This window comes from Betta splendens, chromosome 8 (genome assembly GCF_900634795.4).
Source record: "Betta splendens chromosome 8, fBetSpl5.4, whole genome shotgun sequence".
Taxonomy (NCBI): domain Eukaryota; kingdom Metazoa; phylum Chordata; class Actinopteri; order Anabantiformes; family Osphronemidae; genus Betta; species Betta splendens.
The window spans coordinates 5860139-5874448 of NC_040888.2; the positions used below are offsets into that span (position 1 = coordinate 5860139).

Below are 14310 nucleotides of genomic sequence, written 5' to 3' on the forward strand. Positions count from 1 at the left end.
AAAGACGGTCGCGGCGCCCGAAATGCTTTTTCAAAACATTTTATTGGTCTTATAGAAAATAAAGTAAGCTGTATCAACAAACATACAATATATACATCAATAACTTAGACACGTCAGAGAATCACATTTAAATCCACAGTTGTTACTGTATATATCAATACATAGTACTTATCTACAGATTGCAAAAAGTACAATAATTTAATTTATAAATAGTTACAATTAACTATTGTCTGTTTTCATACAAATTACTGCAATATTTTATTACAACCCATACAGAAAAATAACAAAACAGATTATTAGCTTTGTATTACTTGCTTTAGTCAGATTCTTATACCTTTTAAACACAGACTCACTCCATGGAGTAAGAGGAAAAAACCTGCACAGTCAACTGTTTACAAAGCAGAATTCCATGAAAAAAGCCGATATCTTGACAGATATTAAATTCAGCTGTCACACAAGTGCTGCTCTATCATGTTGCTTGTAAAAAACAAATAAAACCAAATAAAAACAAGATATATTAAAAAAAAAACACACAACCGATCTGCAGAACAAATTACAGTGTTAAGATCAATTTCAAATACACACTCAACACGTGATGAGGAGAGAGAAATGCTGAAGATGCTACAGCAAACAGCGAGCATTAATGACTGGTGTAGCAGCAGAAGAGCCTCCATCGTACAGACGCGCCGCAAAACAGGAAACAAACAAACAAACAAAAATATTGCAAGTGGCCCTTGACAGCATGTGTTGCAGCAACCGTTTCACTCAGTGCACTAGACCGAACATAGTGTGTTTGTAGTAGAGCCGTTTCCAGTCATATCATGAATCTGATTTAACATGGGGGCTCCGACGTCTCTACGCTGTTACAGGTACCTGCTGTAAACAAGGGCCGACTGCACGTCTGGTTAGTGATGCGAAATCTGAGGGCAACAGAAAAACTCACAAAAGAAAAAGTTACAAAACATCCAAGAATGACTAAATAACAGACCAGAGTCACTTTACAATACTGATTATTCTTATATCTACTCTTTCACACCTTTCCACTGAGTTGCATATTAAGGGTCACTTTTTCACAATGGTCATTAATGCCTACTGTAGCTACACACTATACACCTGTATGTGTGAGAGAGAGAGAGAGAGAGAGAGAGAGAGAGAGAGAGAGAGAGAGAGTCGCCATCTCTAGCGGAGATCGAGAGATTGGTCGGTGGTGCCGCTCGAACACCTTAAAGACACTTGACACGAAAAAGATTCACTCCACAAGACGGCCACAGCAATAAGGACGCCAACATCAATACTGGGCTATGTCAAGAGTCAGATATATATTTTCCCACAGTTAACCAGTCAATGTATAGCTAAGCATGTTAAAATGAGGGTAGGACCCAGGTCTCTGGCTTGGAGTTTTGCTGAGGCGCGTTCTGACCAGCAGGAGAATGAGATCTGGATGAAGAGCGCTCTGTTAATGTCATCACGCGACTGCTTTCACCTTGAGGCGTAAAACTGCTTCACTGTTAAATTCCGTTTGGGCGACCGGGAGAGCGACGCGGCTGTTGTTGATTGTAATTCTACGTGGTGGTGCTGTGTCTCCTCCGGAGTGCGTGGATCGAAGCCCTTTGTGACATGCTTATTATTAAAACATTAAAAACAAAAGAGAACGGAGGAAAGAGCTGCCGTCCCCGCCTCTCGCGCACAACGGTTTGTTCATTTTTCAGAGGAGCCTGTTTTGTCCTGAGCAAAACGAGCAGGTGCTTAGTGCAAACAAACCTTCGGCCGCTCGACACCCGACAATCTGAGGCCGGTGGAGGAACTTGAACGCGTGACGCCGCGCCGCTGTCGCTAACGGCGCCGGGTTCTATTGCTACAGTCTAATTCAGACCAGGTGGCTGAGATGAACGTGGCGATGGAGTCGCCTCCTGTCGGGTCACGGGGGGGAAAACGGCGTCGCCCGACGACGTGCGCCAACGCCATTTAACCCAATTCCGCCTCGCGCGGCTCGACGCGGTGAACGCCGAATGATGCATGGTTTGGAACTAACACCGAGGAAGCGGAGGATATCACAGATGCCAATACGCACGAAGACAATTGACCTTGTTTACACCACCTAGTTTAGCTCTACAGATTTGTTTTAAATAGCACAGCATTGACATCTATACAGTGAACGACACTGCCAACTTGTCACTTACACGTCACATCACGCGCTACCCCACAGTACGCGCCTAGTCACTAGAAAAAGCTATCAGACTTCAATAGTAAGCCACTTTCGGTACAATTGCAAAAAAGATGTCACAGGATTTTTTTTTTTTCCAAGGGTTTTTTTTGTGTATTTCTATAAACGATGGAAGGTAATCTACCTAGTAATAAAAACCAAGAACTCAACATTAGACAAAGTTTTCTACACCTTAACAATTCAAACAGTAAAGCTTATGTAAAGATCTTCTTTTGGAAATATCTGACGGCCCTGTCGACAAGTAATTACAAAAAAATGCAATATAGATTTTTTTTTTCCTTTTTTAAAACAAAACGACTTTGAACGTAGTTTCTCTAAGAGCAAAAAGTATGTTTCAAAATGTTCGTGGATTTCACTGTCCCCACAAAATACAAGGATATTACTGTAATAACATTCAGGAATGGCACTCAGCTCTGGAACAATATCATTACTGAACTGCTAAAGAACTGCGGATCACTTTTAACATTTCCACTTAACCATAAATATGCAAGACCTCTTCGTATTTTCAGTGCATACATATATTATTGCATCTACCAGTCATATTGATAATGACGAGTTCATTAATGCCTGCCACAGATGCATAAACGGAAACGAATGCTGGATTCAGGAGCATCATTTCAAGCTTATGTTCTCGACAGACAACCAACAAAGTCACGGACTGATTTACTAGTTTTGGGTTAGTCAGGACATTTAGAAGACATCCACACTAAGAGTTTCTGACCATTTGTTACTTCTTCTAATTTAAGTCAGTGCACGATAACAAGCAAGGTGTTTTGTGTGATATGTTGCAGCTCTTGCTTCAGTTTCTGTAAAACGGGCGTCAAGTAGCGTGTTCTTTACTAATTCGGATTAAATGTGAACGTTCCAATTTAAATTCCTGGGACGGAAAACCTCCTCCCACACCTGTCAGCACCGTTTGCTTTTCAAATAAAGTGAGGCCTCCCCATCGTTTGATGACCAACGTATTTGTACGCTCGCATACAATTGCGTCGCTCCACAGCATGACGTGCCTGTTGACAAGTACAGACTGCTGAGTCATGCTTCGAGGGTCTCGTTAGTGTTGGTGACGGGGGCGAAAGTGAGAACGTACACAGGTGAACCTGCGCCATGTTACAATGCACTGACTAGTTTCAAATGTTCCTCCTGCCGTATCTGCTACTACGACCTAGCCTCCGTTTTGGATTTGACGATGGTGATGACGCTGGTGGCGGCTACTTTACCAGGGATGAGGGGCCCTATGACAGAGGCCATGGGGCCCCTGCCTGAGGTGACGGGGTTGCGAGCCACAGTCCGGGCAAAGCTCTGCAGGGCCTCGTACTTGGAACGCAGAGCGTCCAGCTCCACCTTCATGCTGGCGTTCTCCGTGGCCAGCTTGTCCACCTCCTGCTGGAGCTGCGCCTTCTGCTTCTCCAGCTCCTCCTTCTGGGTGACGCGCTTGACGCGGCAGCTGGCGGCGTAGCCGCGGTTCTTCAGGGTGCGCCGCCGCTGCTTCAGCTGCAGGATCTCCTCCTTCGACAGCCCCCGTAGATGCTGGTTTAACTCCCGCACTGACATTGACACCAGTTCATCGTCCGTCAGGCTGGTGCCATTTTCCCCCGGCTCCCGCTTCACCTGTGAATGAGTGTTCGTTAGCGCTGGTGTTTTTACGCCAACATACAATTACTGGCACTTCTGGTTGTGTACGCTAGTCACCTTCAAAGCCTTGTTTCCCTTGTTTGTGGTAGTCATGCCACGAGAGCCACGTCCACGTGTACTGCCGGCTGGTCTGTGGGTAGAAAAAAAAAAAAATCACAATATTACCAGACGAAGAGCAAAACATCTCCTGGCATAAAAGCACCACAAAGTCCTTGAAGACAAAAATGCGTTAAGTAGGTCAAGGACTTCAGACTTGGTTGTAAGTGATGCCAGGACTGTGAGCGCTACCTGGACTAATGCTGCGCCTGAAACACGTCTGAGTAGCCGTTCCCCTATGAAGCGTGCGTTGGGTTCAGTGCTTTACAGATCTCGGCGCTGCATCCAAACAGCAGCTCGGCATTCGAAAGGCGGCTGGAAGCAACAATTTCTTAAAAACCAAAATTTGAACAAAGCCCCTCGCTTTAAGTGCAGGCTGCGAGCGCAGACCCCAGCCTCTCCGATTTACATGCAAGCCAAAAACCCATTCACACGGGGACGCAGGGTGGGCTTTCATCTACTGTACAAGCTATTCAGTCTAGACAGTCACACCTGTCTAGCTTTGGCCTGTGCGTGACTTTAATCCTATAAATCAATGAAAACTGATCTGCTGTAACTACTGCAGAGCCCGGGCTACCACTCTGGATAAAAGGGCTGCACTGCACTTTATTATGTCACATCATTACTGAGGGGCCACAGGAAGACGCGCGGCACATCTGTATGAAATCTACAGTATTGGAGTTAAGACACAGAGGGCTGGTTGCCTTCCACCGTGTCAGCACGGACACATAAACACACACACAGACACAGTTGTGGCCCTGGGTGCTTTACACTACACAGCGCCAACGCTGAATCAGCAACACAGGCACCCACCACAGTCAGCCAAGCCAGCACATCGCCTCGCTAAGCTGATTTACACAGTCCAGCGGTATGCGTTTGCACCGAGCACATAAACAAACGCATGTGGGCGCGGACGCGTTCGCAGCATCAAGATATCACACAGGAGAATGCAATTTTAAAAAGGCAACGCCGAAAGAAACAACTACACGGCCACTACACCATCATCACGCGTGTGTAGAAAGCACGGCGCGTGTGTGCGCGCAGGCGCTTTGTGAGGAAAGGGAAGAAAACACGAGTCACAGCTCTGATGTGCACTAAGATGGCCAGGATATTTCCATGGCAACAAAGGGTGCTACAGGTGGACCGGTCACCTGAGCCAAACAGGGAGAGACAGACGCTTGTTAAAAATGACCTGGATACGACACTATCACACAGGCTGGGGACGGAACATGAGGTCAGATTGTGACTTGCATTCTTGATGCTTTGTCTTCAAAAAAAAAAAAAAAAAGTCCTCTGGCCCCTCACAAAACAGCCACGTTTCCCTGTGCTGCAGATGCCAGTATTAAAAGCCTTCCATGTTCTGTAGAGGACTTTTTAAATGTGATACTTTCATCCCTGTTGGGCGGGCTATGAATAGCTGACTGATAGTAACACCTACCTTTCACCAGCCTTTCTGGTGACTCATTTCCAGTAAGCATTTGGACCACAGATGCAAAACATAATGGGATAATGGTCTGCCTGATGATGCACAGATAATGGACAAATAGACAGGAAAGTACTCCACTAATAGCTACTGGGATGAGAGCAGAAAAAGGCTGCATCTTCCAAATTTCATATTAAGCCCATCATTCTCCCCTCTGCAGCCCAGACCCAACACTGTTCAAAAAGCCAGTCGGAATCTTGAAAATGCACAGAGACGGCACGTCGTCCAGGTCGAGGAGGCGGGTTCTGCCACACAGCTGTGCGGGCCGGCGTAGTGGGCACGGCTTGGCGCCGAGCGCTCGGCATATGACACGGCGGAGGGAGCGGCGCCCAGGCTCCAGCGAGCCTCCAGCGCAGGCTGCTGCCAACAGACGGCTACCACTGACAGGGCATGGCAGCACAACACAGACAGGGTCCAACGCACAGCTGCTCCCCTCCACTACCCGGCATGTCATACCTCACGGAGACAAAGAGGGACACTCGCAGACACACACGGCACCGCACAGAAGGAAAACACACCTATAATTTCCACCAGTGACGTGACAAGGAAATTTCACTCCTGCTGCACTGATTTGATCACAACCAGGCAGCCTCGCAGTCACAATCGATGACAATAGATAGTGGATGGTTTCCGATATACTGCCTCATATGGAGGATTTGAGGTTGTTCGGCCAAAGCTAGCGTGAGGAGCAGGAGGCGAGGGCTGCAGCGTGGAGCACGGGGCGCCGGAGGTAGGACGCCACCGCAGGGACAGACGTCTTTTCTAGGTGCCTGCTGAATTTTTATGAATCGCCTGGAAGAACGCTGACAAATCAGAGCTGATTGCTTGTGGTGGAGAGACATCAAACCCACAGGAAATAGAAAGCGCTGAGTGTGGTCACCGGGAAAGAGGGAAGGGAGTGGGTGAGAGAGACGGAGAGAGAGAAAGAGGGGGTGAGAATAAAAGAAAGGAAGAGACAGAGAGGAAACAGCCTCGTGAAAAATGCACGCTCGACACATTTAGAGGAGCTCGAGAAGAACAGGTTGGAAAAAAAAAATCCTGATCTCAGCAAGGACCAAAAACCAAGGTGCCAATTAGAAAGTTGTGAAGCTGAACTAACACGATGAGAGCAACCCAGCCAACCTTCAAAAGCTTTCCGTGTTCACTTAAGTCTGTAGAGGGCAGCTCGCAAAAAGGTGGGGTCGGCTTAGGTCGGCTAAGACTCAAGGGGTGGGGGGGGGGGGGTGGTGTTGGGGGGGGGGGACAAAACTCTGGTCGGATAAATGCTGATGTGACATGATAGGTCCAGCCTTGAGCCCATGTCATGCTTTAATCATCTCATCCTCTCCACAGGATCACTCCAGGGGGCCGCAAAGGATGGACACCATTAGCTGGGGGACCCTTTGTTGAGTGATAACCAGGGCTACAGCATCCACGCACCGCATCCCCTGATGAATATTTATCACTGTCATACACCACCCAAGGTGGGGGTCGGGGACAGCAGTGGGGGTGGGAGGCTGAATAAAGATGCTCAGGAGGTGATTCTTCAAGGATACATCCAAGGCTCTTCCATCAACTGCTGTCTCAAAATGGCGGTGGGCTGGTGGGGGTTGTGTGTGTGCGTGTGTGTGTGCGTGTGTGTGTGTAAGGAGGGGGGGGGGGGTGGATTTCTGGTGCTGAAGGTGGCATGCATGGTGGTTCAGGGCTGCAGGGAGAGCCGGCTCCACTTGACAGCAGTGTAACAAGATTATCAGGGCCATAAGAGCAAACAAAAACCCCAGCAACCTGCCTCAGAATCCAGATTACGGCAGCACCTGCTCTGTGAATACTAAACGCGGCTGGGGAGAAGCAACGGGGCCGGCTTTGCCGCGACTTGACAGCGGATTGCATATCATGTTAAGTAATCACGCGCACATGTATCCACACAAGGGCAGATTAACAAAACCGCATAAGCGCACATAAATTTAACTTGTCGCGATCAATTCTTGAAGAAGCATCCGAGCACTTGGCACTGGCAGCCTGCTAATGAAGTGAATAAAACTAGACAGTGGAGGTGAATGCTGATGAAAGAGCGTTTTCAGGGAAGCACGGGCGGCATCCAACAAAGGCAACTCAGTGCTGTGAAACTAACAGCACAATATCATCTCACACCAAACAATACATTCCACTCCAAGGGAAAAAAGAAACACAATGTGGCTCACAGTGCTTTAATCTCTAGTAATGTCTTTATCCTGCTAGGACCAGTTCAGGCTCGTGAAACAAAAGGTCTACGGCAACAAAGACAATGAATGTAAATTTTCCTTTTCTGGCCTCAGACGATAAAATAGTTTAGCACTGTTTTCTGCTCCGTGTCTGTGAAAAAGCAGCACGTCTTAGATAATTAACACAACATAAAAGCAGAGAGCTGGACGTGAAGACAGTATGATCACCTATTCAGTTTCCCTGATCAATAATGCATGAGACTTCTAGCCTCTCGCTCTATTATCATGGACTTTCCACAGGAAACAGAATGATGAACCACAAAGATACTGAAAAGTACACGAGAAAATAAGGGTGTGAAAAAATAAAAAGAGCCAGAAATGCCAGCGCTTTCTCATTACACTCCGGGTCATTAATTTGTACCCTGTGCTTATTTGCTATCCGGTCCACTTGCTCTTTCGTGTTTGAGATGCTTAATGCAGCCGGCCAACATTTTCACCCTGCGTGCCATAAATAGCCACGCTCCAAACTTCAACGCAACTTTTACTCCCTCCGTCCGCACAGTTAAAAAGATTGTCTAGATATTAAGATCTAATCGTTCCTCCCTACAGCTGAGTGAAGTCAATTATCGAGCAAGCTGTGTGTGTAGGGCGCCATTTAACTGCAAATTAAAAATCAGACTCCTCTGATAGTTCTGGAAGAGTTACTGGAAGACTGGTGTAAACTCATGTATGGAGACAACAGTGTCTGTGTGAGAGAAAGGTACGATGGGGAGAGGGGAGGGATGCTATTAACTACTAAGTATTCAGAGCGTGAAATAAGAGTGACAAAAAGAGGGAGAGGAGAAATCATTCAGCAGCTTTCAGAGGGAAATGTGATACGCTTGTAGTGGAGGGGAAATACTATGTATTAAATACTTACGACCAGCGGAGATTTGGGCAAATACTACAATTCAACATTGTCTCACACCAAACACTACTGAGATTCTTCAAGGCTTTAAATTGTCTGAAAAAAAAAAAAAAAAAGACTTATGCAGGAAACTAATGAATAATTATTAGTTAATGTATGTTGAAACCAGTAACATATTGCAAAAACTTAAAAAAAAATATTTGAATTTAATAAAAACAGTATTCACAGAGAAAAAATATTTTCTCATGTGCAGAATGTTCAAAATTGTGCCAGCTGACTTTGAAAATGTCTGGAATTTTCATGTTTACAACCATAACATTTAAAAACATAGCATTTTAAGAAGAAGACTGTTAAAAGTTTAAGACCAGTCTTTTTTTATGATGGCTTCAAAAAGCCCCATATGGAAACCAGTAGGTTACATCATGCAGAAGAACATGTGGGACATTTATGTGAAATTTGCATCCAGTTCATGTGGTTTACATTGAAGAAAAAAAAATGAATCACTGCCCTGAAGGGATTTTATGTTTTCTGAAGTCACTGATAATGTGAGGCTTATTTAAAGAGACTTGGGATCGCCTGATTTGCATTAACCAATTTTTCCCATACATACAGAATGCATTTTGAAGCTCAGTAGCTGCTGTTGACACTCAGAGACTACAGTATATGGCAGCATACAGCACACACTAGAGCAGGAGAAGGGACTTTTCTGGCCTTCTGAAACCTCTACCCCGAGGACTTGATTAAAGAGGAAGACAATCGCTCTTTTTACTTTAGCCTTGTACTGGCAGAGGAAGTAAGGGTTGCAGGCAACCCACACAGTGGCAAAATATCCAGGAGCTTTACTACACTGGTTGCATTCATATTAAATGCATTTTTCATTGGCCTAAGAGATACAACATAGCCTCTAGGGGTAAAACAGTGCAATTCAACAGATCTGAATGCAATTACAGCAAAATAATCCACATATTTGATTGGTACCACTGCAAAGCTATGATTTAACTGAAACTTCCCTCAATTGAAACAAACCCTTTATCACAAGGCCATCAAACAGAGCTCTGCAGCATCACCAAGCAAACAGAATGAGATAAGAAACCAAATGTGTTGTGTTTCCACCGCAGCGTCCTTTGAGCACCAGCAGAATTAATATCTGAAAGTAACAAAGATGCTAATTTCTATTAATAACACTGCCACCACTCAGTTCAAATTATGGCAAGTGATTGATGATGTCTGAATGCAGGATGTTGACAGAGCTTCATACTTACTGTGATTGTCCAATAATTAAACAAACAGTTACATCATTACACAATACTGTCTGTATTAATATGCGGTGTTTTAGAATAAAATACTAACAGTCGCATCAAAGACGGTGCAAGCGGAAAATGTGCAATGGTGGAAAACACCTTTTTTAGATTGGAACAGTAAGATTGCACAATTGTGTCCCACATCAACCAGTTTATCTGCCCACAGTGGAGCTGAAATCGTCACATAAAAAACAGCAACAAAGCGACCTGAAACAAGCTCACACTTTGTACAATGAGAACTTTATCTCAATGATAAACCCCTGAAAAACGTAATTAGCAAGCAAAACTGCCCGGGAGCATATTTTCTCAATTTATTATTGTCACTTTTCTATGTGTAAATTAGGAACATTTTGCATTAATAAATGTCACATTTACAGCATTTGGTATTTGTTCTAGTCTTGAATGCTGGACATAAACATATTTATGTCATTTACAAAGACTCAATAAATGCAGCACTTATACTGTGGCTGTCTCAAGATCAGCCCGTGGGCATCGCATTGCTTGGTTTACAAACAGGTTTCACCGTTTTTACCCATTTTAAAAAGTTTATACATATCCAGCATGCAATTTAGGAGAATATACTGAGAGCTGTTATTTGGTTTCTACAAGTAAATAAGCAATTTCTTGCTGATGTGATTCATTAGTTTCATTTTGACTGTGCCTCTCACACACGCCGGCATAGTAAAAAACCCTTGTTTTTAATGTTGGTTTATCACCAACACGTCCTAGACATAAATCAGCCAAGATAAAAGTAGGTTAGATGAAAAACAGCAGCCAGTGAGAAGCTCTTTGCCTACGCTCACCATGCTCTGTCCAATATTGGCTAATCTATATTATAAACACACAGAGGGCAGTAATGAACATGCCAAGTCTAACTCGAGCCCCAAACAGAAATTCATCAAATACACTCGCTACTCTGTCTGGATGAAAGTATCACTTTGAGAAGTGGTGCGGGCGTATCGCAACGCTAAGCAATCATAATCCGCAATACACTTGCAAGAGGTTTCATCACCAACACCCCCCCACCCCTTTCGTTGCAGAAAGGGGGAAAAACTATATTGATCTTTTTCTCCCTTCCTTCAAGGCATTCCCATTTCCCTGTGCAGCTTAAGCAGCACTTTTGTGGACAAATCCCACATTTGTGTTCCTTTCTGGAGGCTATTAATTGTCCTGAATAGGCGTAACTACTCCCAAGGCGCAGCTGTTTTGGCTGTGCAGAGGTGCTGGTGGCCAGCGTGCACGCTGCGCTTCGTAAAGTCTTGCCTCGCGTTTCATCAACCTCGCATATCCTCTTCCACCCTCCAACGTCTGGCCATTCTAAGCAACGCCAATGGCTGCGAGTTGTGCACCCGGTTCACCTCCGTGGCATCCTGCCTCATTCTATCTTGGCTACCTCAGTGCGAGGGGCGATAAATCTCCAAGCTCCCCGTCTCCATCCACACACCACTGCCATCCCCATCTGACTCCTATATGTGCCCTCATCTGTTCTTGTTACCTGCGGAGAACGGCGGGGATGGGCATTACGCTTTATTGCAAATCCGAGCTTCTGATGTGCGGCTGGTCTGTGTGCTAAACACACTTCAATGCCCTGCTCGCATGAACAGAGATGATGAAATAAGTTGGATATCTGAGCAAGAACGAGCAACTTCTCTCTGCTGCCTGTATATGCTCAACAGTTTCCAAGGTGACTTTTCGAATTGCACAGAGATTCTCCATGGATAATTCATTACCTGGCCTCCATGCGCGTGCACTCTAATAGGCAGCAAATTTCATCATGTCACACACGGGGCAACAAGAGCATCAGTCAACCCGTAATAAGAAAATAGAAGCGTTTCACTGTGGTAAATAATGTAAGACAAAGCATTACCATTTAATACCAGTGCACTAAGAATATCCAACCTAAAATAAGTTCCATACATCCGTTACACACATGACCCATTTTAAAACAACCACTCAGCGCAGGCCTCCATTATAACACGGGCATAATATATTGCTTATCATGCATTTTTTTAAATGGATTTGACATCGCAGTTGACACCTAAGCACTTAGTCTAAATGTACTCGCACCTTGCTTGTTGATACACATCATGACAGCGCTGCAATAAAATGCACATTCTCGGGCTGCATATAGATGATGCTATTGATAAATGCATGACGGTCAACACTTGATGCTCGTGGCTTCATGACTGACTTGCGCGACAGATCAGCACCATTTCGACTCATCTGCTTAATAGCGGGCGGCTTGGTGATAAACATCGACCCTTGTCCGCCGCGCGGACCTTTGTCCAGTGGTGCCATGTTGCGGGGTGGGTTCTCAGAACGTCTAAATACATCATTGTGATGATTCAGCATGATAAAAATACCGCTGCTTGTTTGATGGAGCTGATAATAAAGACAGCACAGTGGCTGCCCGGCCGCGATACTAACGACAAGGACGGCGGGCTTAGGTTTGGCACTGCCATTGTTACAATGTAACCGGTGGTTAAATGAATTGTCACCTCAGGTTAACCAATTCCGCGCGAAACGATGGTCTAAGGAGCGTTTAAAGGACCGAACCCGTGCACGCATTCACCCCTGCGCTAAGGCACGTTTCCCGTACTCGCCTCGTCCATCCGTGGCAGAAATGCCATGAGAAAAACGTTGCAACCGACCTGATCTCGCCTCGCAGCGCTGCCTCGGCTCGCTCTTGCGCCCGTTCACAGCGAGGTGATGAAGCAGCAGGTTTGAACCGCGAGAAGCGCACGAGTTGACGAGGCACCGAGGAGCGCCGCGTTACACTGGACCCAGTGCGCCTCGGGAAAGTGTCGGACCGACGCAGCCCACTTAGACAGTTTTGACATTCCTCGACTCTGTCTCCAGCCCCTCAACGCCCGCTCGTGAAAGTGGCAAACAACTCCCCGCCTACAAAACAAGCAAGCGAGGAAATCCCCGTGCTCAGCCTCCCTACTAGAACTGAAGCAATACGGCAACTACGGGCAATTTCACCACTGTAAAAAGTCCCTTTTACAGGCGCAAGACACCGGGAGCTGCGCTACAACAAGCCCCTTAATCCGAATGACATGTTTATTCTCAGCTCATGGGAATGTACAAAAGATTAGCTGCCATCTCAGCATAGTAGGAGGTCGACATTTGTCGGTTGGCACGGGCTTCACAGCGACTTCCGGTCCGACACTTCAAAGTAAACCTCCGACTTTTAAAAACGTGCCTGAGTTAGGCGCTTCAACTAAGCGGGCGCTCTTACTTTGAAAAGCCGTTCTGGCACGAGCGAGGCTAACTAGACGAGGATAGCTAGGCATGCTAACACACAAAGCTAGCAGCGAGGCGGCAGCGTGCACACTCAGCATAACAACACCGACTCTGTGTGCCGCACAGACCCACCTGACTTCGAAATGACGGTCTGTGGAACTGGAGCTCGTCAACGCACCCTTCCTATGCCAGCATGCGCGCGACCGAACATTACATGCACAGCCGAATTCGGGTTTCACTGACAGCCGCGGTTCCAGACGTCAGCTCGTGCTCTCCTTGTTGACTCCTTTCTCTTGTAACGAAGCCACACGTCATCGTGTTTGGTCACGTGCCTTCATTCATGCAGGCCCGTCTTTCCTCCCAGAAGAAAACATTTTAACCAAAAACACGTCAACGCTTGTCAGTGTGGCTGCGAGAGCCTGTGAGTGAGTGGGAAGGAGCCCTGCTGGCGTCCCCTCTGTTTTACACGCACCGATCACGTCCATAAATGTGTGTTAATAACGTTTTGAAATAGTTTAATGCATCATTAATATACGGCTTTAACATTTTCCCCATTGTACATCCTTTTAAAATGTTTGCAGAAAAGTTGAACCTTCTTCTTCCTTCTGCTAACCTCTAAAATGCAATCGAAAAAGAATGATTGGTCAATTTGTTCGAACCGTTTTACCAAACAAATATTGAAAAAAAATCTGATAAAATCTTAATTATGAGCATACGGTAAATTAGAGGATGATACCTCCATAACTGACAAAAATTATAGTAAGACGAGAAATAAATATTTCTTTACAAAGTAGGTGCAGCAAAGACTGTAAAAAAATATTTTACCATCTGCTGCTTAAAATATCGTGATGAGATTTGAGAACTCAGAGAAATTTAAAGGCCAAGGACAAAAAGAACGGTTAAACAAGTGTGACTTTCAAGCACTCGTGTAGCACAAAGAAAAGATGTGCAAAGGCTCTGACTTTACACAGTTTCCAACAGAGTTTTCTGGGCCTGAGCTCCTGTCAGACGGACCACACAGTGGAAGCACATCCACTGCTGGTACGGACGCACGTGAAGGTACCATGGACTCAAGGACTATCTATACTGGGAATTGAAAGACACTGGTGCTGCCATTAAGATAACATCCTTTCCCAAGAGATAAGTGGATATTTCAGGAAGGTGTTGTCATGCTGACATCCTGTTAATGTCCTGCACATCACAAAAGAAAATAATCTGTTGCACAGGTAAAGTAACAC

The 14310-nt window shown here is 45.6% G+C and overlaps 2 protein-coding genes across 6 annotated transcripts in view; one reads left to right on the forward strand and one right to left on the reverse strand.

Annotated features, from left to right (window-relative positions):
• Positions 1 to 14310, forward strand: part of LOC114860517 (galectin-3-binding protein A-like) — a 206947-nt gene that overhangs the window by 134883 nt on the left and 57754 nt on the right. The window lies entirely within an intron of this gene.
• Positions 24 to 13478, reverse strand: LOC114859958 (transcription factor MafG). 5 transcript variants are annotated; one of them, XM_055510875.1, is made up of 4 exons: positions 12478 to 13055; positions 4148 to 4270; positions 3917 to 3989; positions 24 to 3835 (listed from the first exon to the last, which is right to left on the reverse strand). In XM_055510875.1, the coding sequence occupies exons 3-4, from the start codon at positions 3950 to 3952 to the stop codon at positions 3383 to 3385; spliced, it is 489 nt and encodes a 162-aa protein (XP_055366850.1). In that variant the 5' UTR covers positions 3953 to 3989; positions 4148 to 4270; positions 12478 to 13055; the 3' UTR covers positions 24 to 3382. The 5 variants fall into 5 exon arrangements, with proteins under 5 accessions (XP_055366850.1, XP_055366852.1, XP_029013945.1 ...); XM_055510877.1 differs by lacking the exons at positions 4148 to 4270; positions 12478 to 13055 and adding an exon at positions 13316 to 13478; XM_029158112.3 differs by lacking the exons at positions 4148 to 4270; positions 12478 to 13055 and adding an exon at positions 13205 to 13475.

What these genes read in the sequence shown, in the direction of transcription:
- LOC114859958 (XM_055510877.1), bottom strand. Translation starts at nt 3,952, where the DNA reads ATGACTACCACAAACAAGGGAAACAAGGCTTTGAAG. An exon ending in AGGGAAACAAGGCTTTGAAG is followed by an intron (nt 3,836 to 3,916) that starts GTGACTAGCGTA and finishes ACTCATTCACAG; the next exon opens with GTGAAGCGGGAGCCGGGGGA.